Genomic DNA, 23,041 nt, shown 5'->3' on the forward strand with positions numbered 1-23,041 from the left:
CTAAGAGGGATTTGTCTGAAATTCCCTGCTGGGCTGAAGACAATAAGCTCTGTCAGAACTCTCCCCCTCTACTTTAACTGTTTGTGTGTGCTCTGAACCAAAAACGCTTTCTTGAAACTGGAGGATATTACTGTAACTGTGAGCAGGAAAAGCCGTTAAGACCATGTACAGAGTGTTTATGCTGCTACGCAAATGCATGATAACATTAAAAAATATATAAACCAAAAAAAAAAGAGTAAACTTTGGAGTTGGACTAACCAGTATCAGTTAAAAAAAAAATGTGATTCCTAATTATTTTTCTAAACAATCTACACCACTATTCAGTCACCATGCATAGTTATTTCCTTTCTGGATTTCCAGAAGTTAACTTGTAATGTGATTATTGTTCATGTAGACACTAAACAAAGCCAACTATGTGAAAAAAGAGAAAAAAGAGAAGGCTATACAGTATTAAGAACGGCTTCCTTTCTGTGGGAAAATATTTGCGGCCGAACAGATGCCACTATCTGGGAGAATCTTCCCAACTGCTTGCTTGTGTCTTAATCTGCTCATGGCAAAAGTTGATTTCTAGTGCATTCCCAGGCCAGTGGGAATTTCTGCCCTGGCCTGACAACTATTATGGGCTGCCTTTGACATAAAGCCCTACAGGGTCTAAATAGCCTCTATTCTTTGCCCGGCAGTGAAAGGGAGCTTTGTGCCAGAGATTCATTAAATTGCACCTCACAGCCCCTTCGTAAAATGGGTCTCAATAATGAACAGTCGATTTAACTAGAAAAGCTGCCGGAGCTGTTAAATTAAAGGGGAATAAAGTGCAGTTCAGGCTCAGTGTGCCAGAAGAAATGTTGACCTTAAGAAATCCTCGGTATGAAACTTCTGTTGTAAACAATAACGTATTTACAGCAAGTTTCTTGGCCAGTAGTGAATACAATAAGACATGTGTCCGAGAGCCAGATTGTTATGTTGCCAACACTTATCCCAATTTAAGAGGAATTTCAAGTGCATTTCAAGTGAATTTTGAGAGAGTGGGTTGTTCCACAGGTTAACTATACAAAAAAATCAATGCATAACCAACTGTTACATTATTTTGTGTGCACCAGTTTCTATCTGTCCCATCCTACGACCACATTTAGTTTAAGTTTGCACAGCTGAATAACTGAAAGGAAAATACTCATCTTAGGAGAGTGCAAGTTGAGGTGAAGCAGTGAATCATTTAAGGAGAGGCAGCAGCAAGGGAGTGAGGCCATTAAAAATCTTTTTTAATGTTAATTCCTGAACAGAAAAGGGACAGTGAAACTGATACCACTGATCTAATTATCTGTGGCCCAACACAAGTGCATGACTGAAAAGAAATGCAGCCATACTCAAATCTAAGAGCAACAGATGGTTACAAAACGACGAATATCTTGCTATTTCTACAGCCAGCAGTGAAGCGAGTTAAACAATTTAAGTGTCAGCAGTTAAACATATAACTTTGTGTTAAGTACAGTAAGGTGGAGGAAATTGGGAGGCCTCTGGCATCACAACATCTCGTGGATTCAGTAGACGAGCTTTTAACGCCTGCCCAAACTGATTCTGACTCCTTCGCTTTGCAAGTGGCACAATTTTGGCAAAGTGACATCATCACAGTTGTGGCGGCCATACCCCCCCCCCCCCCCCCCTCTTTTTTCCCTAGTCAAGGGGCTTTGGCTTTTGTACTGGTGGGTCATTCACATCACAGAGCCTGACGCACGGATCCCGGAAACAAGTTTCTATTGTTGCATAAAGGCAGAGAAGGTGGGAGGGGATGGGCTGCGGAGGAGTAGCTCAGAGAAAAAGAAATAAAGTGAGAGCACAACTGAGAAGGTTTTGACTTCTTCTTCTCAAGACTTTAAGTGGTATTTGTTAACTCCTACAATACACCAGTTTTCATTATAACTATGGGTTGTTGTTGTTGTTGTTGTTTTTTTTAAACAACGATGTCTGGACCTTGGCGGAAGTTTAATTTGGACAAAATGATTAGTAATCTGCTGTGGCTTTTCCCACAATCAGCCAGTCATTAAGTACACAGATCCATATTGTTGAGATTTTGTTAAACATTACCACCACGCCCTCTGTCTCCAAGCATTTACATATTCAGCAGCACCCAAACCCAAGGGTGCAGGGCGCTCAGTGCAACGTGATGTGACACCCACAGGCTTAATCTCTTCCTACTAGTGTGTGGTCCCTGTCTGAGCAGGGACATACTCAGAGTTTGGGGTCGAGCGAATACTAATAACACCTTTGATTGATGGCCGGTGTCAGAGACTTAGAAAAGGCAGACAAAATTAATGACCTCTCAAAGTCCTGAGAAAAGTTTAAGGAGGGTATTTAGTGGCAGAGACCCCATCCTCCCCCATGTTTAGCAAAGTTTCTCTCGACAAGGGTTTCTGAAATTCACTTGAGCCTGTGACAAAATGTTGAGAAGTCAGGCTTTGAGTCTTCTGGTGGAAAATCAGCCCACATACCAGTGCAAAACATGTTCCCCATCTGCCTCACAAAGTCATGTCATGTCAGGAACTTTTGTATGGAAAGAGGAGGGGGAAAAGATGAATGGCCAGGAACTGTTCAAAGACAATTACAAAACAAGAAGATGCATTTTCATTGCTTGTAACAGTGTTTTGGTCTCAGTATTTTCATGACATTTCGTTCTTTTATCTTGACATTTGAATTTTTTTTTTTTTTAAGAATTCATGGTGAACTACAAAAGGCCTCCTGGTCCCTGCCGATTCTTGCATCCACTCACCGCCTCACTTTTAACCTTCCATCAACCCCTTCTCAACTTCTTCGGCACCCCAGGAGTTGTATTAATAATATTACTAGCAGGGGGGAACAAACCAGGGTCTGTGGGCTGCCTTGGTGCTGCAATTTAGAGCTTTAATGGCAACCTGTGAATGGATGTGTGCCAGGGGGAATCCCACAGGTTGGTCCACAGGGGTGAGGTCAGCAGGCGTAGCTGCAATAACCTCCCACCACTCACTTTATTGGCCTCCTCCGATTGGGTTTTTATTAAATCTCAAGCACATGCAATTGTTCCTGCTAGGTGGAGGCAACTTAAAAGCCTCAGTCTTCCTGAAACATGATGAAGAGTCTGTTCGAAAGAACATTACACCCACAGATTAAAAGACAGCTTGAAAGATAATACATCAATATCATCTGTAGCTTTTCAATCAGTTTCTGTTGGATGTGTTTGTTGAGATTGACAGCTCATAAAGAGTTTTAGTATAACACATAAATAGAAAACTGTCAAGGCAGAGAGCAACAAATCAAGTTTAATATCACACTGAAAATCGCTTAAAAAACAGTATTTGGTGTCAGTTTTACTCCTGAGACTTGTTTTGGTGTTAAGAAGAATATTACAACATAAACTTGTTTTGAAAGAACAATTTTACCTGAATGAAAAACAACAATGACTATTCAGCAAGAGTGGCAAAAAAAACCAATAAAAAAATGCTAACACTGTCACCAAATGACAAAAAGAACAGATGTGAGTGTGAATACAGTGATTGTAACACTGACTGAAAAGAAGGAAACAGCAGCTTGGAGGCAGAGAGGCCTTAAATGGGTTCTGGCAAGATTTACCATGTGAGGAAAAACAAAGTGAAGATGATTTGAGTCTTTTCATGATGATGATGATGTTGTAATATGAATGAACACATTTTGAGATTTTCATTGTGATTAAATGTTTTTACTTCAAAAACAGATACAGTACCTTTCTGTCTCCCAGTCCTTGAAAATGTATTTGGCATTTAAAAAATGGAGTGTGTGAAATCAAGCCAAAGAAAATAATGGATGGATATGGATGTGTGATTAAGAAAAACAATTAAAAGATTAAAAAGAAAAAAAAATGGTTAAAATCAGAGGGATGTTGAAAATTGCAGTTAAAATGTATTAATTAAAAAGAAAAAAACATCTCCAACATTGATTAAAACAAGGCAAACTTTGGTGTAATGATGGAGAGAGCACCCTGTGAAACACCATGTCATGCAAATTAAAGCTAAACCCTCAGAGTTGTTTTATCTTTGCCTGGTAACACTTTGCTGCTTTCAGAGACTAGGAGCTTGATCCAGTGTGAGGGGCTCTTTTAGCTTGTCTGATCCACTCACGGAAATATTTCACCTCCAACGCTCGGGCTTCACGAACTGAAGGAGGGTCATGGTTGTTGCTGTAGCGTAGGTCCAAGTGATGGGCTCCGTCAGGAATCATGATGGAGACCAGAGAATCTGTTATGTTGGAGGTCACTCCACCGGCCGACCACGGATCGAGACCTCCGTTACTGAAATACAAGAGCAGAGACATGTGCGCTGAGAATAACCCCTCAGACACTTGTGCATGACATACATGTACCTTCAGACCACAGTGTGTCAATCAACTAATAAACCAGGTAAAGTAAAGTCAGAATTCACTGCATGTGGAGCAGTAGGTTGAGCGCTGCAGTCGGCCCAGGTTCATCCCGCATCGGGCAGCCCTTTACTGCACCATTTCCTGTCTCTCTCAACTATACTATCCAATAAAGGCAAAAAGACCCAAGAAAAAAAAGAAAAGAAGAATTCACTGCATGCGTTTTTTTGAATGTGCGATTTCCAAGTATTATGAAATGCAGCTTTGAAATCTCGCATCAAATTGCTTATTACCAGACGTTTTTTCTGCCATGACAGGAGCCGCTTACTGGCATTTAGCCTAATACGACCGACCTTAGTGTTCGTGATTAAGCTACACCAGAGTCAGTGCTTTTTCATTTACATTTTACAGGCGTCTGTCTACCTCCTGTGGCTACACAGAAGGCTGCTCTTAATTTGCCTGAAATAAAAGCCGGCCAGAATCTGCACTTTAATTGAGCTCACCGTACTAGATGAACCAAAAAATCACAGGGAACCTTCTGCCCGAGTCTGTTTACCTGAAGATGATGTTGCTATGAGAGGCGATGTCCTTCCCCCCGTAGACCGTGTCTGCCCAGTTGGCTCGTGGCCTGACACCAAACATTGCATTACACTCGTCAGAGAAGGCCTGGTAGTTCCACTCCGCGGGTTCAAACATATCCTGTACGCCATCTGTGCACATGGGCATCACCATCTCTGTGCAGGCCTGTGATGATGAATTAAACGCATATTCATTCATACAGGTGCCCACTGACACATCTGTGTGCCAATTTCATCAGCATGACAAGACTTATCGCTTCACCGTGCGCCACCACACCTGGTACCACCAGCCGAGATAACCCAGGCTGCCGGTCGCTGTCTGGGATGTGTTTAGACATGAGGAGCTTCCTGTGTAGTTGTAGTAGACCTTCGCTGCTTGGGAGACACCGTGCAGTAGCTGGTCGTCGGACACAGTGGAATCGAAACCAAGATATTTGCACACCACCTTAAACACACGACGCATAACACACAAAACACAAGACAATTAACAACATGTTTGTAATTATATGACAGTTTAGACAAGCTGTGAAAACTATAGATTCAAAGATTTAAGGGAAAAATCAAATATCTCATTACCTCACAGTGCCATAAACAAGTATCAGACCCCTTCACATTTTGCAGTTTGGATCCAACTGCCTGTCAGTTTTTGGAACATCAATCAACCCTCAATGACAGTAAGAATATGCTTTGACTTTCGGTACATTGGCAAAAAATGTCTCAAAGAGTGAAATATCTCATTTTATGCAGTACTTTGTAGAAGCCTCACTGGCAGCAATTACTGCTTCAAAACTTTTCATGCCTGCATTTGGACAGTTTGTCTAATTCTTCCTGCCAGATCCTCTCAAGCTCAACACGATTGGATGGGAAGTTTCTGTGAACTGCCATCTTCAAGCCTCTCCTCATGTTCTATGAGGTTTAAGTCTGGGCTTTGGCTGGGCCACTCAAGGACAGTCTCAGACTTGTCCCAAAGCCATCCCAGCATTTTCTTGGCTCTGTGCTTTGGGTCATTGTCGTGTTGGAAGCTGAACTGATGCCCCAGTCTCAGGTCGCGTGCACTCAGGAGCAGGTTTTCGTCAAGGACCTCTCTGTATTTGGCCGCATTCAACCATCCCCCGGTTCTGATTAATCTCCCTGTCCTCAACACCGAGAAGCCCCGCCCCATAGCATGATGCTGGTGCCACCATGCTCCACCAGGGTGCTGTTAGCTAGGTGATGAGCGGTGCCTGGTGTTTGAGGTTTTTCACAAAATGGTTCCGTTTTTTCCTCATCAGACCAATGAATATTTTTCCTCATGCCCTGGGAGTCATTTAACTGCTGCCTGGGAAAGTCCAAGTGGCCCAGTCCTATGCCTCTCACTCAAAGTGTAGACTACTTCAACTCTATAATTATCCATAGCCATCACTCTCCTCAAACTAGTTCAGAATACCCCAGCCAGACTTTTTATTGTCTGTTTAAGAGCTGATTTTAAAGATTTCACTGATCACTTTAAAAGCATGCCAGGGCCTGGCCCCGAGCTCCAGTGCAGAGTTAGACGAGCCAGTGTGCAGTCTTAGATCCATGTTCAAGTAAAACTGAAGCTTAAAAGGTGACAGTACTTTTTCCATCAGGGCTGTTCAACTTTTGAACAACCGGCCTGAGGAGATCAGGCAGAATCAGTAACTTCTTTTAAATCACTTCTAAAAACATTTTTTTATAGACTTGACAGACTTTTATGTGATGTCTTTTAATCGTCTCTTTATCATCTCCATATCAACCTTTTATCGCTTTTATTGCCTGTGTGTGTCTTTCTATATGGCATCTGCTCTCTCTGATTGTTGTTATCTATACTGAAGCATATTGTTAGCCCTCCCTCTCGACCTTATGTCTGTCGTGCTTTTGACTGTTATCACTTTTGAATCATGACTCAAAGCACTGTTTGAACTCAGTTTTAAAAGGTGCTGTATAAATAAAGTTGCTATTATTATTAAAGTGACGCCTGTTTAGCCACTCTACTATAAAGGCTGCTGTGAGGGCGGTGGAGTGCTGCTGGGGTTCAGTGGGATTTTTGAAGCTCGGTTGGGTTCTTGGTCACTTCCCTAATCAAAGCCCTTCTTGCCTGGTTACTCAGCTTGGCCAGTCGACCAACTCTAGATTGTTGTTGAGGCCACTGTTCTGCCAACATTAAAGCTTTGGAAATGGTTTTATACCCCTTTTCCCTGATCAATGAGTTTTTGTTCTGACATGCATTGTGAACTCTGGCACTTTATATGCATAGGTGTATGTAAACGTTCACTCATCCATTCAGTTTACCACAGGTGGAGTCCAGTCAAGTAGCTCCAGGAAAATAAACACAGGAAAATAAAAAAGAGAAACAATGTATGCACATTTGTAAATTAATGTTTCACCTTTTGATTCTTAATACATGTCAACTCATTTCTAAAACATCTTTTCACTTTTTAATAGTGGGTAAGTGAATGTTTTTTGGCAAATTGTATCCATTATAAATAAAATGTACAACACAACACAAGTGCGTAAAAAGTGAAGGGGGTCTGAATGCTTTCTAAAGCAACTGTATATCCAAGTTGTTTACAAGACTGAAGATTGCTTTCTTGTAGGCCATTAAGTGTTTTCCACATAAAAAGTGGTGGCGCCTGATTTGCATATGAAATTCCCTGGAATGAACTAGAATTTATTGCTCTAATCTTGGCACAAGAGGGGAAAAAAAGAAACGTCCATTTACCTAAAGCTAGTGATCTAAATGAGTGAAAATGTAAAGGTTTTGCTCTCATTACCACTGTTTTGTCTGACCATGGTTGATTTCTCAGAATTAATAGCATGGATGATAAATATTTGAGTTTGAGCTTTTGTTTGATTTCGCTGCATGTTGTTATGGTTGCAGCAGCGGAGTTGGCCGTGGCTGTTGTTCTGCACTCTTTGTGGGGCAGGGGAACTGGGCTTTCTTGTTTGGATGTTGGAGGGGAGCTGCACTAGTGTGGAGTCTGTTACTAAGGCTTTTGTCTGCGGGCTGGGGAGGAGTTGGTGGTCGATGGATGAGGAGGGCCACAGACATGTCCAACCCAAGATTTATACCGTGAAAAAAAAACACTGCAATTGCTGCAAAGCATCTTCTCCTTACTTTTCAGATAGGATTAGGCTTATACATTCATCTCTGCCAACAGATTTCCCTCCTCTAAGCCCTCAATACCCCGTTCTCACACTCACTCAGATAATCACATTAGCTTTGTCATTAAAAAAGCTCCTCTTTGCACCCACTGCCTAAACCGCTTAAACCACCCATAGGGGTCGCATACATTAAAGGCAAAGAGCCAAAAAAACTCAAAATGACCATTTAGTTTGTTTCATCGAAGACCGTGTTTTCAGATCTAGATGGTGGCTACAGTAAATGATAAATAAACAACAAAAAAATGTATCAATGTAGTCAAAGTTTTAGTTTCAGAGAGCTGTATGGGCCAAACGGAGGCGGCTTGAAGTACCAAACGGAGAAGTGGGGGTCAAAAGCAGGGCTTGGTTTATGCACGTGACATGCCAAGGTGACTGGTAGAATACACTGCACCCAAGTCAATCAGCCTCCGGAAAACAGCCGTTGTACTGTCACAAAGCTATTTTACATGAAAACAAAAGGTATTTTGTAACTCTGACAGGAAAGAGAGTTATACCTTAAAACCTTTTTCTTTTTTTTTGCATCAGCCACATTACATGCATTTTTTTTAATTCATTTTAATTTTGGCAAGTTACTGCGGTTACTTTTTCACATCAAGTGTCTAGTGAAGTATTTGTTACAGTCCCATTCAAATGAGAGTGGTGAACCTTTGTTTAACGGCCTCATGAGCTGCACTGGGCAAATGTCCTCTTTCTGTGGTGCCGTGTGAGCGTCCTAAGAGGAACACCTCAGAGATCTGACGGAGTGTGCAAATGAAAAGACTATTGGTTCGAGGGAAGAAAAGAATGGTGGCTTACTTGTAGCTGCTCATCTAAAGAATACTTAAAAACTAAAAGAAGCCAGATCCTTATGAATATTAATGAAGTTAATTGACAGCTGTTGTAAACAAAAGCTTGAAGACCACAACAAACACTTGTAACACAATCGGCTGAAACACACATTGATTTCAATTAAGGACAGGCTGTCAGGCCAAATATGGTGCTTAACCAAAGACAAACAAAATCCAAAGCTGCAGTTAAGTTAAAAACTTAAATGAGAAACTAGTATTTAGTAATAGTTTTAGGGCCCTACAAGCAACAACTGCTAGAGTTAAGTCTAGAAATACTGGTCTAAGCTTGAATAGAGAATTTAACTACAGTGTCTGTTCATACTGTACCTGGATGGGCCAGCGAGGCAGCGGCTGAAGGAAGTTGGCTTCGTAGGGGTAGTCCACCATTGCCAGATTCACCCAGGTTTCCTGAAGCCAGCTCTTGAAGCTGAGAACATCAATGCTGTTTTTAAGTGGCCTGCACAAGCTGAATTCCTCTGACAGCCACTGAAGACCAGATGCTTTTCACAGGAGAACAAAAAAATATTAATGTCATGTCATGTCATCAGTAACTCATTTTTAATATAAGCCATGTCATCATGTGTCACCTCTGTATCTATGGCACTACTTGGTACTAAGGTTTGACAGTAACCAAGATATAATAGTGGTTATTTTGTTGGCATTTACCATTATGGCTACAGCTCCTCTAGGTTCTCTTAGATGCCATATAAAACCTCTTTGTTGCTTTAGCTCTTGTAAAATACTAGTACAGTGACTACTATATTATCATAGGTGAAGGTAAAACTTTAAAACTGAACAAAATTGTAACAAAGAAAAAATGTTGTTAAGAGGTGCAAAATACTAGGGATCGTATAGATGCAAATAAATCAGGCTGTATCGACCAAGACCTACAGTTACTAGATGATAAAGAAAAAGAATTGGAGAGGCTGTATCAGAATAAAATAAAGGGCATCATATATAGAAATAAAGCAACATGGATGGAGCATGGAGAAAAATGTAATGCATGTTTCTTACAGCTTCAAAATAGAATTAAAGCCGCAAGCGGCTATGACGGGCCCTCGTTACACGCCACTCGGCGTCTCGCTCACACGACCCCCCGGTCCCCGCCACCCCCGGGGCGCTCTTCGAAACCCCCGCGCGCCACCGGACGTTGGCAGCTAGTAGAGGGTTGTTCCCTCATCAAACACGTGAAATTTCGAGAAAATCGGACAATGTACGATGGAGTTGCGGCAAGTTTACAGTTCGTCCACCAGGGGGCAGTAAAGGGATGTGGGTCGTTGCGTTCAGGGTCGTGACCTCATCACACATGTGAAGTTTCGAGCAAATCGGACAATGTCGATGTAAAATATGGCATTTCCTGTGTCCACAAGGGGGCGACTTGAGCGAGGTTGCGTACGATCAAATGGAGGTGTAGAGGGCGGGTGTCTGATCACGTACATAAATTTTGAAGCAGTTCGGACGAAGTACATGGGAGATATAGCAGCCCGTGTATGCATGGCGAGGCATCAGAAATGGCGGCGGCCACAGTGGCCACGCCCTTTGACCAACCGACCTGCAGAGCACAAGCTGTAATCAGGGCGGTCTGAGGATGATGTGTAGCGAATATGAAGCCGATCGGGCGAAACCCCTAGGAGGAGTTCGTTTCTGATGGACCGCAATACGTGGCGCCGCCACACGGGGGCAATTAGCCGTAGCCTCAAAGCGTACGTAATGTAGCTTCACCGATTTGTTTCACATGTATCAGAAGTGGAACGAAGTTGCTGGGGTGAACTATGTACGATTAATTCATGTTAGCGTAATCTGTGTCGACTTCCTGTTACCACCGGGGGGCGCTATGAGTAACGTGGGAAGTTAATATGTCAGATTGTCCAGGAAGGACCCATCATCATGTCCACCAAGTTTGAAGCGGCTACGATCAAGTATGTCGGCGTGAGAGCCGTTCGAAGTGAAACGGCGCCGAACACGAACAGTCGCCAAAATGTGTCGCATCATAGCAGCCACGCCCTTTGACCTACAGACATGTAGTTCACAAGATAAGATCAGCATGGCGTCTCGATGGTCCATAGCCAATTTGAAGTCAATCGGACGAAATCTGTAGGAGGGGTTCGGTCAAATAGGTCAAAATTTCAATCCAAAATGGCCGACTTCCGGTTGGGTATAGGGCGTGGCTTTAAGAGGATTTTTTGTGTGTCTTCCCATGTTCTATAACCCCACCAAATTTCATGCATGTAAGTGCAACGGTGTGGCGGGGCTGATCAATTCAAAATTTCAAGGGGGCGCTGTTGCGCCATTACATTCTGCGCACACGAACGGATGTCATGGTACGTCTATTTTCACCAGACTACACGTGTATGCCAAATTTCATCCGTTTCTCGCTTCGGCAAAGGGGTCGAAATCGCGTTCAAACGCGCGTAATAATAATAATAATAATAATAATAAACATTGCAATATCTGGGGTATTTTGCGCCAGGTCTATGCAGTACTTGGTTACTTGCTTGCTTACTTGTTGTTACTCGTCGGCTGGCACGTTGATTTATGTGCATGTCGAATTACAATAGGGTCCTCCCTGTGACGTTGTCACTGGCTCGGGCCCTAAATATATCTAGGAAGAACATCTCAAAACTGATAAATGATGATGGAACGAATATTACATCTGCAAATGATATACTTAACGCGTTAATGAAGTATTATAATGAGATTTTTAATGATACTTTTCATTCAACAAATCCTTCCTTGTTTGAGTACATAAAGCCATGCTCCTATCCAAAACTTACAAACCCACAACAGATATTGTGTGAAGGCCCTATCAATGAAGAAAATGTATATGAAGCTATATGTTCATTTCAAAATGGAAAAACCCCTGGATTAGATGGACTGCCAATAGAATTTTACAGAACCTTTTTTGATTAAATAAAAGATCCCTTACTTGCCTCTTATAACTTCTCTTTTGATGTTGGTCACCAGTCTGATACTCAAAAGGAAGGTTTAATTTCATTGTTATTAAAGCATGATGCAGAAGGACAGGCTAAGGATCCGGTAAAATTGAAGAATTGGAGACCCCTTACACTCCTGTGCTGTGATGCACGCATATTGGCAAAATGTTTAGCACTTAGAGTAAGAAAGGTTATAAAAGAATTAATACATTTCGATCAAACAGGTTTTCTAAAAGGTCGCTTTATAGGTGATAATATTAGACGTCTCCTGGAAATAATCGAATATTATGAAGAGAAAAATTTGCCTGGTCTAGTATTCATAGCAGACTTTGAAAAAGCTTTTGATATGATTAAATGGAAGTACATATATCAATGTTTACAAATTTTTAATTTTGGTGAGACCTTTATAAAATGGGTTCATGTATTATATAAAAATCCTTGTAGTAGAATTATAAAGAATGGTCATATCTCAGATCCAATCACATTGTCTAAAGGTGTCAGACAAGGATGCCCCCTTTCGGCATATTTATTCATTCTTTCAATCGAAATGTTGGCCATAAGAATAAGAAATAATGTTAATATTAAAGGTTTAGAGATTAATGGTTTAGAATCCAAATGTTCTTTTTATGCAGATGATGCTTCTTTTCATGTTAAAGCGGATAGCCTCTCTTTAGGCTCCCTTATATCCGAATTAGAGCTCTTTGCCTTGTTATCAGGATTGAAACCAAATTATGAGAAATGCTCTATCCTTAGAATTGGATCATTAAAGAAAACTGACTTCCAAGTCCCATGTACGGTGCCGATAAAATGTTCTGATGGCCCTGTGAATCTATTAGGAATACATATACCAGCGGACAAAAGTCTTTTGGTGAAAACTAATTTTGATTTAAAATTGAAGAAAATGGATAAAATTCTCCAGGCTTGGAGAGGGAAACATCTTACTATTTATGGAAAGGTTACTGTAATTAATTCACTAATACTTTCACAATTTACTTATCTTTTACAGGCTCTGCCTTCTCCTGATACAACTTTATTAAAATAAAATAATTTTTAATTTTATTTGGAATGGTAAACCTGATAAAATTAAACGTAGTTATTTGTATAATGTACAGGAGAACGGAGGCTTGGGATTGAAAAGCCTTTCAATATTAGATTTAAACTTAAAAGCTTTATATAATAACCAAGAATGGTTTTCATCCAAATTATTTTCTGCTCAATGTGGTCCTTTAATTGGAAAAGTGTACCCTTTTTTTCAGTTGTGTCCGGCCTCGGTGGTACGTTTATCTGCTTTTTTGCCCGACCTCTCCCCCTTTTTTAGAAATTCACTTTCTTTATGGCTTCAGTATCAGTTTTCTTTACCAAATAATTCCTTGGAGATTAGACAACAGATATTATGGCTAAATGAAAATATCTGTATAGACAAAAAACCTGTGTGCTGGCAAAGATTGTTAAATAATCATATTTATTTTGTAAATGATTTATTGAATAATGAAGGAAAATTCCTTACTTTTGAATCTTTAATTTTTAAATATGGAGATGTGTGTTCAGAATTGAACGATATGCAGTTACTTTCTGCAACTCCTTCATCCTGGAGATCAAAGATAGAAAAACATCCGGAAGATTTAAGAGTATGCCGCCCTCATATTAAGAATTCTAAATGGTTGGGGCAAAAGAAGATTAATTTTGACATGTATAGGTTTTTTATGTATTCTAAAAATATAGCCGCCCAACCATATTATTTTCAAGCATATTGGGAAAGTATTTTTGATACCCCACTTCCTTGGTTGGATTTTTTTTTTTTAAATATGTATAAATCTTCTTGTTCCACATATTTATGGATGTTTCAGTTAAACATATTCTATAAGATATTACCAACAAGGAAGATGCTTAAAATATGGAGAATAACAGACAATGATAAATGTAGATTTTGTGGGGATGAGGAAGAAGACATTATGCATTTGTTTTGGTATTGTCCAGAAGTTGCTCTTTTTTGGCATTATGTGGCAATTTGGTTATGTGACCAAGGACTTGTTTTGTTATTATCTCCCATTAATATTATTTGGGGTTTTCATGAAGAACAGCATATGCTGTTAAATACTGTTGTTCTGCTTGGGAAAGCTTTTATTTTTTAAAATCAAGGAGAGCTTAATTTGAGATATTTTATATCATTTATTAAACATCATTATTTACTAACAAAGATATTGCCAAAAAACAAGAAAGATAATGCAGAGAGAAAAAGATGGGAAATCCTTGCAATAACAAAAACTTGGGATGAAGATTCAATATAGTTTATTGTTTTGTATGTTTTTGTTTTTGGGATTGTTGTTGTTTCTTTTATGGTGGCTGTAGAGTGAATTATTTAATCTTTTATTTATTGAGTTATGATATGAATTAATGGTGCGTGTAAAATATGTAGTATGCACTTACTGATTATATGTTTTGATTATTTTATGCTGTTAAATGTAGGTTCCTCTTTTTTTTTTTTTTTTTTTTTGTATTTTGTCCTCCTTTATGTTTTATGGTGCTGATGGGTTTTTATGTTACTGCCACCTGATTATTGTGTATTTTTTCTTTTCTTAGAATGAAAAAAAAGAAAAAAATGAGAAAGAAAGAAAGACAAAAAAAAAAGGTCCCCATTAGGGGTGGTGGTGGTGGGATTAAAAAAAATAATAATAAAAAAAACTTTAAAACTGAAATGTCCAGTTCTGAAGATAATACTCATTATTCACAGAAAACCTCAGTATCGTGTTTCATCCTTAAAGATGCAGTGACAAAAAAGGAATGGAACAGAGAAAAACCTTAAGTGAAGCCGAACGTCTTCCTGTCAAAAATACTTTCTATGTCACAGTAACCATCGAATTTCATTCAGCATCAGTTGCAGGATCAGCAGCAACCATCACTTTTTCATACCTTGTTCTAATGCCTGTTCTCACAGTCCCAGGTCTTTGGGACACACAAAACCGACAAAGTAACAACCATCATCCACTTATTTGAGGTTTTTAGGTTACTGAGATTGGAAAAAGATAATTTACATAATCTCTTCCCTGTTAAACTATATGTTAGCTGACATTATGATAAAGACCATGTTGTCTCACTTCTTAGTTTGCCATGTGATATTGATCAATATGGCTGCAAACTCTCAGTGTAGCTTCTTTGTGCCCTGGCTCCGGTGAATGCTTTGTCTGTGGGTGTATAGTGACATGCTCTGTGAACTAATAATCCTTACAGCATGTGGAGTATTTCTCTTTTGGTTTGGACAACTCTGTTCAGGATTCAGGATATTATCTAACTGCATTTGGAAAATACTGGATGTGCGTTGATAAAATGCTTAAAAATGATTCATAGGTTGTAACCATTAGCTTCATCATTTTTTTTTTTTTTTTTTTTTACAAATTATTGACCAAATATTTGAGTTAAAAGCCATTCATAATTAATTAGACAATTTGGGTTGCCAGATTGGGACAATCCTCTTCCAGTATAACACTGCCTCTGTCTGTTCAACTGGTTGTTTATTTCATTATTCATTATATTATCAGTAAATACGATAATTTAAGGGGCACTTTTCTATAACATAACAACCTGTAACATGTGGAACAACTTGTGTTACACAGAATATTTGTAAATGATTGGTTCATAATTAATGAAATCATTAATTACAGCTTATAAATCCTTTGTAACAGCCTTATGAGAACGTGGTTTCAGATTTTTTGTTGTGTGCATTTATCTCCAGTGGTGTGACAAGAATAACAATTACTACTTAATTCAATAAAGGATTTCCTGTAGTTTTGTGACAGTGGGAAAGGAACCAGGGGAATGTGAGAAGGCATATTTTTCTTATCTGGTGTGAGCGGAAGACTGAAAAACTCAGACAGTCTAAGTTATGCAGGTTATAAATTTAATGGATCCACATATTCTCTCTCACAATCTGTCCTCTGTGGAGAGGCTCTAGAGTTTATACCCAGTGGCACTACAGGTTTAAGTAACAGCTGTCTGGTTTCAGGCTTTAATAGACGACTGCACCACTTAAAATTGTGGACCATATGGACAGAAAGTGGCACAAACCATGAGCCTTCCTCACAGATAATATTTAACATGATTTATTGATTACTCTGAATAATTCAAATAAGTCCCACTTCCTGTAATATGACAGATAAGATAAATCAGCCCCTGAGTGTTCAACTTACCAGTGGAGGAGATGTTATTAATAGCTTTCCACGACTTTCTAATGTTTGCATCACAGTTATAGCCGCTTTTGGCAAAGTCCTGTGTTACTATTTTGTAGAAGTCTCCACATGGCACCATACCAGGGAACTGCCATATTGGTGCGGAGGCTGCCAGAGCTCTGAAATGCAAGAAGAAGCAAAACCATTTTAGATTTTGCTCTCATTCCCTTATCCTTTGCAATCTGTGAATCACAGTTGTGTAAGGTGGAAGGCAGGACAGGGGCGAACAAAGTCAATAGAGCACAGATGCAAACTCTGTTTCCTAATGTCTCATACTTGTGCAGTGCCTCCTGTAAACAGATTCACCCTCTTGGCTCAACTGAACATCTGGTGTTTGATATAGATATTTATTTACCAACATGAGTTGATGAGGGCAAAATACTGAACAAGCACTCCCTTCAGTGTCCTCTGCTGTGAAATGACTGCTTAGGTAAACATGAGGCTGATGTGTACATGCACCATTACGTAACTTCAGGGTGTGGAAGATCTTTTTTTTTTTTTTTTATAAAAATGTTCTACTGATTAGAGGGGCAAAATGCAAAGATGACTGATGCACTTCTGGTTAAATTTAATCTACAGGTCCTGATACATTACCCAACAACTATATTGGGGTATTTCATCCTGAACCAGGCAGAGAGCATCCCTCCATAGGAACCTCCGACAGCGATGACGGGGCTCTGCTGGGCTCCGGGTAAAGTGCTCTTCAGGTCCTGAATAAGGACTGCAAAATCTGCCAAAGCCTGCTCTGAGGTCAGGTAGTTCAGGTGTTTGTTGTCCTGCAAAAGCAAAAGACAAGATTGTTCCAAAGTTAAACAGGCATCATGTAGAAGATAAAACACACATGCACTTCAAATAATCTTCTGGCACTTAAAGTGAAATTTTGGTTGGAAGTTATTTTCAGAAAAAAAGTACACCATTTACTTTTTTTTTGTTATGTTATTTACTTAATGGCTTGAAACCAAAATAGGAAAATTATACTTATCAAACATATTTAATCAGATTTTAGACAGAATTAGATATGATCTCCTTGAGTAGCACAGTATCTTCACTTACACTGTAAGAGTCTTGTCCAAATGGCAGAGACTCTCCATAGTAACGATGCTCTGCAAAAACCAGCATGGCGCCCAACTCCTCCGCAATCTCCCACATGAAACCCTGAAGAGAGACAAAGATAGGTGTCCAATTAGATGGAGGACTGTGTGCTGTGTAAATACAGGGCTCTAGAGAATGTATTTACAGTATTGTTGCAGAACCAGGTGATGTCGCCTTCATTGCCAGTGTAGAACAAAATCGGTCCTGCAGGCTGCTTCCAGTGCTCGTCAGCCACAAGGTATCTCTGCTTGAAGGTGGCATCCTCCAGGAATCCAAAATGATCAATCTGAAACAAATGAAAACATGCTGCTAAATAAAATGACAATATAATCTTAAATGTGGTCACGTATGAAAGCTGAAAAGAAAAGTACATATAAGATATAAACATATATGTATATGAAAACTTTTTAACAATTTAATTTTAAAGGAATTGGAATGCCTCAACGTATTGATGTATATGTACCTAATATATCACGATGTTTACTTGGATGAACAGTGTGTAAAATTGTGTTGTCAGTACACAAAATAAACACCTCACTTTTGTCAACTCTGTTGCCTCATGTGTTAATGATTATGTTGCAACTTGTGACCTTTACAGCCAGACATTAGCAATGAGTAACACGTTTGTGAGGTAACCGCAATGTGACAGATGCACACATCGTTTGTGACATTTTTAACATTTAGTTCCTCTTGACTCAGCGTTGATTTAGAAGCTTTTGAGGCAGCAGTTAAGTGAATAATAAGCAGTGATACTGAAGAGCGAGCACCCCCGCTGAAACTAACATTCAAAGTGCAGTTAAATTAGGAACATTTCTCCCTTTGAAACATGAGGCAGCTGCAGAAAATCAGAGGCAGAAGCAGAAAATGTTAAATATGATTCGAAAGGATGATGAGGATGATCTCTTGTGAATTGGTCCCAATTTGGTTGACAGAAAACTCATCACAGCAATTATATTACTGACGATAAATTCAACAAAACCTTTTAGAAAATGCAGACAACTCCACACAAACAGCTCTGAGGTGGGTGTGATCAGCGGATACCTGGCCCGGTGCCAACTATGGTGTTTTGAAATGACTGTCCTGAGGTTGGATTCAAGGGTAATTAGCCCCAATTTGTATTAAAACATGTTGGAGCCAGTTTAAGGGATGCCACATTAGTTCCACTTTAGATGAGCTCTGAGATATCCTTTCATCAAACCTCAGGGATTCTGGGGTATCTTCCCCTTTCAACTATATTTCCTGTATTCTTTATTAAACAAAGGCAGAAAGAAACCAACAACTTCACAGAGCCGACAACCCCATGAGGCTACTGAGTTGTCCAACCCCTGAAACAGCCCCTGCACTTAATACAAAATGTTTTTGTTTTGTCTCCCCCCCCCCCCCCCCCCCCCCCCCCCCCTTCGCTCTCTTCCCTCCTCAGTGGATACAAAGGAGGCAGCGATTTTATGAGCCAATGACAGCAAAAAGATGCCGGGGCCTCAATGTGTTCATTCAACCCACGACTCCTTAGTGCTTGGCAGTGCTTTTAAGTGTGAGGGGACCATGAGACAGTTTAAAGGAAACATTCGGTAGCAAAAGAAGTTTCAGATGCATCAGCTGTCCAAAGTGGAGGGTGAGAATCTTCTCAACAAACCGTTTTAGTGGCTGTGTGTCATCTAAGAAGTTGCGTAGTTTATTTAGATTTGGACTTTTCACTCATTTTGAGTTTGACTTTTTTTTCACACTAAGGTTTTCAAATGGTTGTTCTCTGATTTTGGAAGTGAAGCTCTTCAATAGCTCTTCAAGTCTTAAAGTTCATTTGACTCTCAAAGAAAAATATTCAAATTTACATATATGAGAGAAAATGCCAAAGCAAAAGTGGTTGAATGTATGAAGTGCTTCAGCAAAAGGACCCCTGGTGAGTTCTCTATCACTTGCGCCCACTCAGTATCCACATCACAAAACCCATGAGGCTGGTTTTGTAAGATCCACACCCTGATAAGAGAGTGCCCCCATGTGGTTACTGTGGGCAGGATTTGGAGCACCATTCTTTCTTATTAAAATTCAGTGCACACTTGGTACATCTACTGGACCAGTGTGTGAACTATGGCACAAGAAAGAAAGCTGCATCTGTTGCCCAGAAATTGGACAGATGATGGAAACAAGAGCAGCGCAAGCTCCAGTAAACGACAGCACTTAATTTAGAGGATGCTCGAGGACACTTCCATTCATTGTCTGGAGGCAAAATGCAGTCCAGAGGATTTCCTCTGGACAACTGCTGGATCACTTGGTGCTCTCTTTTTGCAGCAGCTCGTCTCATGAACCACACACCACCGAGTGTAGAAAAAGACTGCATGACTGATGATTATTTTATGACAACAGCAGACGTGCTACTAGTGCTGAAAAGTGGATTACAGGGATTTTTTTTGCACTTCTCAAAAAGAAGCACAGAGTTTCCTTTCCTTAGTTTGTCTGACAAAAAAATACACATCAGACAAGACAATGCGTGTGAGAAGGGAGGAAATGGTCTTTATCTTCTTGTCAGCTTGGCTGATTAGGCAGGATGCCGTGGGCTGGACCAGGTGTAGGGTATTGTCCCCAAATCCAAACACTGTTCAGTGCACAAACACCATTAACAGTGTGCAGATATAAAACTGAGGGCTTCAATTTTATCTGTTGATTATTTTCTTCATTTATTGATTAAATGTTTGTCCTATAGAACATCATAAAGTGGTCAAAATGCCCATCACATATTCTGAGACCCCAGTGAGACAACTGTCCTGTTTTGCCTGGCCAACAGTCAAAAACACAAAGATTTTATCAAAATGTAAAACAAAGGGCAGCAAAGCCTCATACTGAACCTGGAACCATTACATATTTTTCCAAGTAAAAAAAAAGGCCAAATGACTTGAATACCGACTCAATAATCACCTAATCATTACAGCTGATTGCCAGTGCTTTGCCAATATATACTTCATATTAATCTGGATATTATTCCATAAAACCATCTCTATAATCCCCTCACTGATTCATAAAAAAGCATTGGGATTTTTTATCTGTTCACTTTTTTGTGTGCTGGATTGTCTTTTTGTGATGTCCACAAATATGGATCTTTGAAAGTGGTCACAAAATCTCTCTTTTGACTAAGTTTACATGGGAACAGGCTTAGATGTTCAGTCTCTGTTCAAAATCTTCGGCTATAGAGGTTATGAAGCACAACTGGGGAAAACCCACCGAACAATATAACAAGGAAAATTCAGCCCACTTCTCCCCATTAAGTCAGGGAGTGGCCCTGAGTTTGTAACTAATCTTAATTGGTAATGAGATATTCCAAATAATATTTCTGATTCTATCCTAATTTATAACACTAATAATTGTCTTGGGTTACTTTAATGTTTTTCTACTAAACAGCAGTAATGACAGAACCTTACTAAGTTAAGATTCACTCAGTTAGGCTCTAGTTTTAGGCTGCAGTTTTATGGAGCACGCACTCTTGCACCTACAGTAATGCACCATCTTGATCCGTGTTCTGTCATGGTAGTTTAAAACAGCGAATCAGTACAGTGAAGTTGAAGAGGGACCACCACTCATTCTGTAAAATGTCTATTTAGTGTCTAATCATCACAGTTCGGATTTACACCAAGATAATAGGACATGACATCCTTCCGGTGCGGTGGACCTGGTTGGTTAACCTATCACAACATCCCTGATTGCAGGAAGAAAAGAGTCATTACCACAAAAGTTCAGTCTTGTGATTGTGTGAGTCAGGTTCAAGTCACTAGACGTGATGCTGTTACATACAGCTACACACGCTCACTGTGCAACCTGACCCCCCATGAAGAAAGAGTAAATGGAAAATGTAAAGGCTTGAAAGAAGATCTCTCAAACCCCCCTGAGGTAAAGTGTTTCAGACTCACTGGGCCCTGGAGACCTTTTTAGGCTACGAGCCAGGAGGGATAGTTACAGTTCTGCTGGCAAGAGCAGAGCCAATTGTGATAGTTTTCCCTTCACTACAGGAAGCCTGAGGGAAGCACCTATTGTTTGTAGACAAAACACATGGGCAACTTCTACAGCGTTAAGTACATTGAGCATATTAGAAAGAGCAAGTGGTGCAGATATACTGTAAGTAAATAGCAAACAATGAAGCCAGGTAATGGTACTGTGGAGGTAATAAAAAAAGTTAGCAAAACATTGAACCATATCATTATATAATATCAGTCTTACTTCAGAAAACACTCATGTTGTCCTGTCAGTATCCGTTTGTCATTATGATACTAGACGTGTCACAAAATGTTTCAAAATCACTTTGATTTGGATTATCACACCTTTACAACACTATGTAGCCTACACAGTGCAAATAGTTTGCAATTTTAAAAGTGAAGTGAAAGAGAAAGAAGCAAAAGAGGAAGAAACCGGTTGGGGGAAAACAGTTCATAGAGTAGCTAAACTTTATAGGCTACTTCATAAGCTAAACTTTATTTATAAGTAGGCTGAAGAGAAAACTTAAAAACTCACCTTCTGGTCAAAGTAAAACGTCTGATAGTTGATGGGTGTCTGGGTAGAGTAAGATGACCCACCGAGCCTGGTGAAAAGTTGTGATTTGAGTGCGATCACGTGTAAAGAGCCAAAACACAGCGTTAGGATGCAGACAGCTGCAGAGCTGTCCACTGTCCCTGTCCTCCTGCCTCCAGCCCCCATCGCTGCCTCTGTCAAACTAAGCTCACAACAAAGTGATCTTCAGCACATGATCAGCAGCTCGCAGGATCTCCCCCCTCTCTCTCTCCCTCTGTTTGCTCGCCAAGGGAAGAGGAGACCTGTCCCGTCAAACAGAGGAAGCGAGACTCGCCTGTCAGCAAACCGAGAGAGGTGTAGTTTGACATGTGACCTACATCCAGAAGCGGCGGCAGCAGCAGCAGCAGCAGCCACAGGAACAGAGCGGAAGCGTCCAGATGTTGGACAGGAAACATCGAGGGGTCAACGTCCCCTCAACATTTTTCACAACTTTAATTTCACTGCAGCCGGACAACACAGCCAGCAGCAGACAGTGCAGACAGTTCCTGCTATAAATATGCTCGCAAGGGATGCTGGGAGACCGAGTTCTACATGTGCACGTTGACGTGAGAAACACAACTCTCAACGAGTAAAGATTTAAGCTGCGCTCGTTTTAGACTGCGGCCTGGTCGGGAACAGCCGGTGACTTCAGGGGTGGGAGATAAAAGCTCTGCTGTCAGGTCCGACACCCTCCACAAGCTCACGACAGTGTCTGATCTCCCAGCGCCGTGCAAAGCTGTCTCCAGTCTTAAGCTAATTGCCAGACTGGCTGGGTCACTAAAGATGCACTAACCAAGTTTTATATTAGGCTACTAGGGCTTCCGTACATGTTAAAACAAAAAACAACAACAACTAAACTGTCTCCGTGTTCTGGATCTGGAAATGGAAATGTCTTGCACTGTCTACCTCGTGCAATGGAAAAGCTGTAGGCTACAAGCATTATTTGTGCCCAATAGGCTAATTTGAAACATTTTTTGATTGTTAAAACTTTTTCATTGTACTGATTAGAAAGATTGTCACATTGCCTCAAGTGCCTTTAATGGAAAACGTCAGGGTATCTGGTTCAAAAGACAATAAGAACTTAGACTGATGAAGTGGCCTTTGGTTTAACATTAGAAGAGCCTTTGAAAATTGTCCAAAGGAAGAGGTTTCATTGATCAAGGCTGATGTTCGAAGCAGCTCAATAAATGAATTATTATCACAAATGAATAATTTCTATCTGCATGTTTTGCAGGCCACACTTTAATTTGGAATAATATTTTAATATTTCATTTATAGCCTAATTGTTACAGTGAAATATGTGTCTTTTGATTATTACTAATTTGCAGGCCTATAGTTTG

At 40.2% G+C, this 23,041-nt stretch overlaps 1 protein-coding gene across 1 annotated transcript; it reads right to left on the reverse strand.

The window, feature by feature from the left end:
- Positions 1 to 3,318: 3,318 nt before the first annotated feature.
- On the reverse strand, positions 3,319 to 22,041 carry prcp (prolylcarboxypeptidase (angiotensinase C)). The gene is made up of 9 exons (XM_083984329.1): positions 21,666 to 22,041; positions 17,317 to 17,457; positions 17,133 to 17,234; positions 16,674 to 16,855; positions 16,041 to 16,198; positions 9,251 to 9,423; positions 5,212 to 5,379; positions 4,913 to 5,100; positions 3,319 to 4,291 (listed from the first exon to the last, which is right to left on the reverse strand). The coding sequence occupies exons 1-9, from the start codon at positions 21,846 to 21,848 to the stop codon at positions 4,069 to 4,071; spliced, it is 1,518 nt and encodes a 505-aa protein (XP_083840455.1). The 5' UTR covers positions 21,849 to 22,041; the 3' UTR covers positions 3,319 to 4,068.
- Positions 22,042 to 23,041: the final 1,000 nt, after the last annotated feature.

Source organism: Trachurus trachurus, assembly GCF_905171665.1.
Source record: "Trachurus trachurus genome assembly, chromosome: 13".
Taxonomy (NCBI): Eukaryota; Metazoa; Chordata; class Actinopteri; order Carangiformes; family Carangidae; genus Trachurus; species Trachurus trachurus.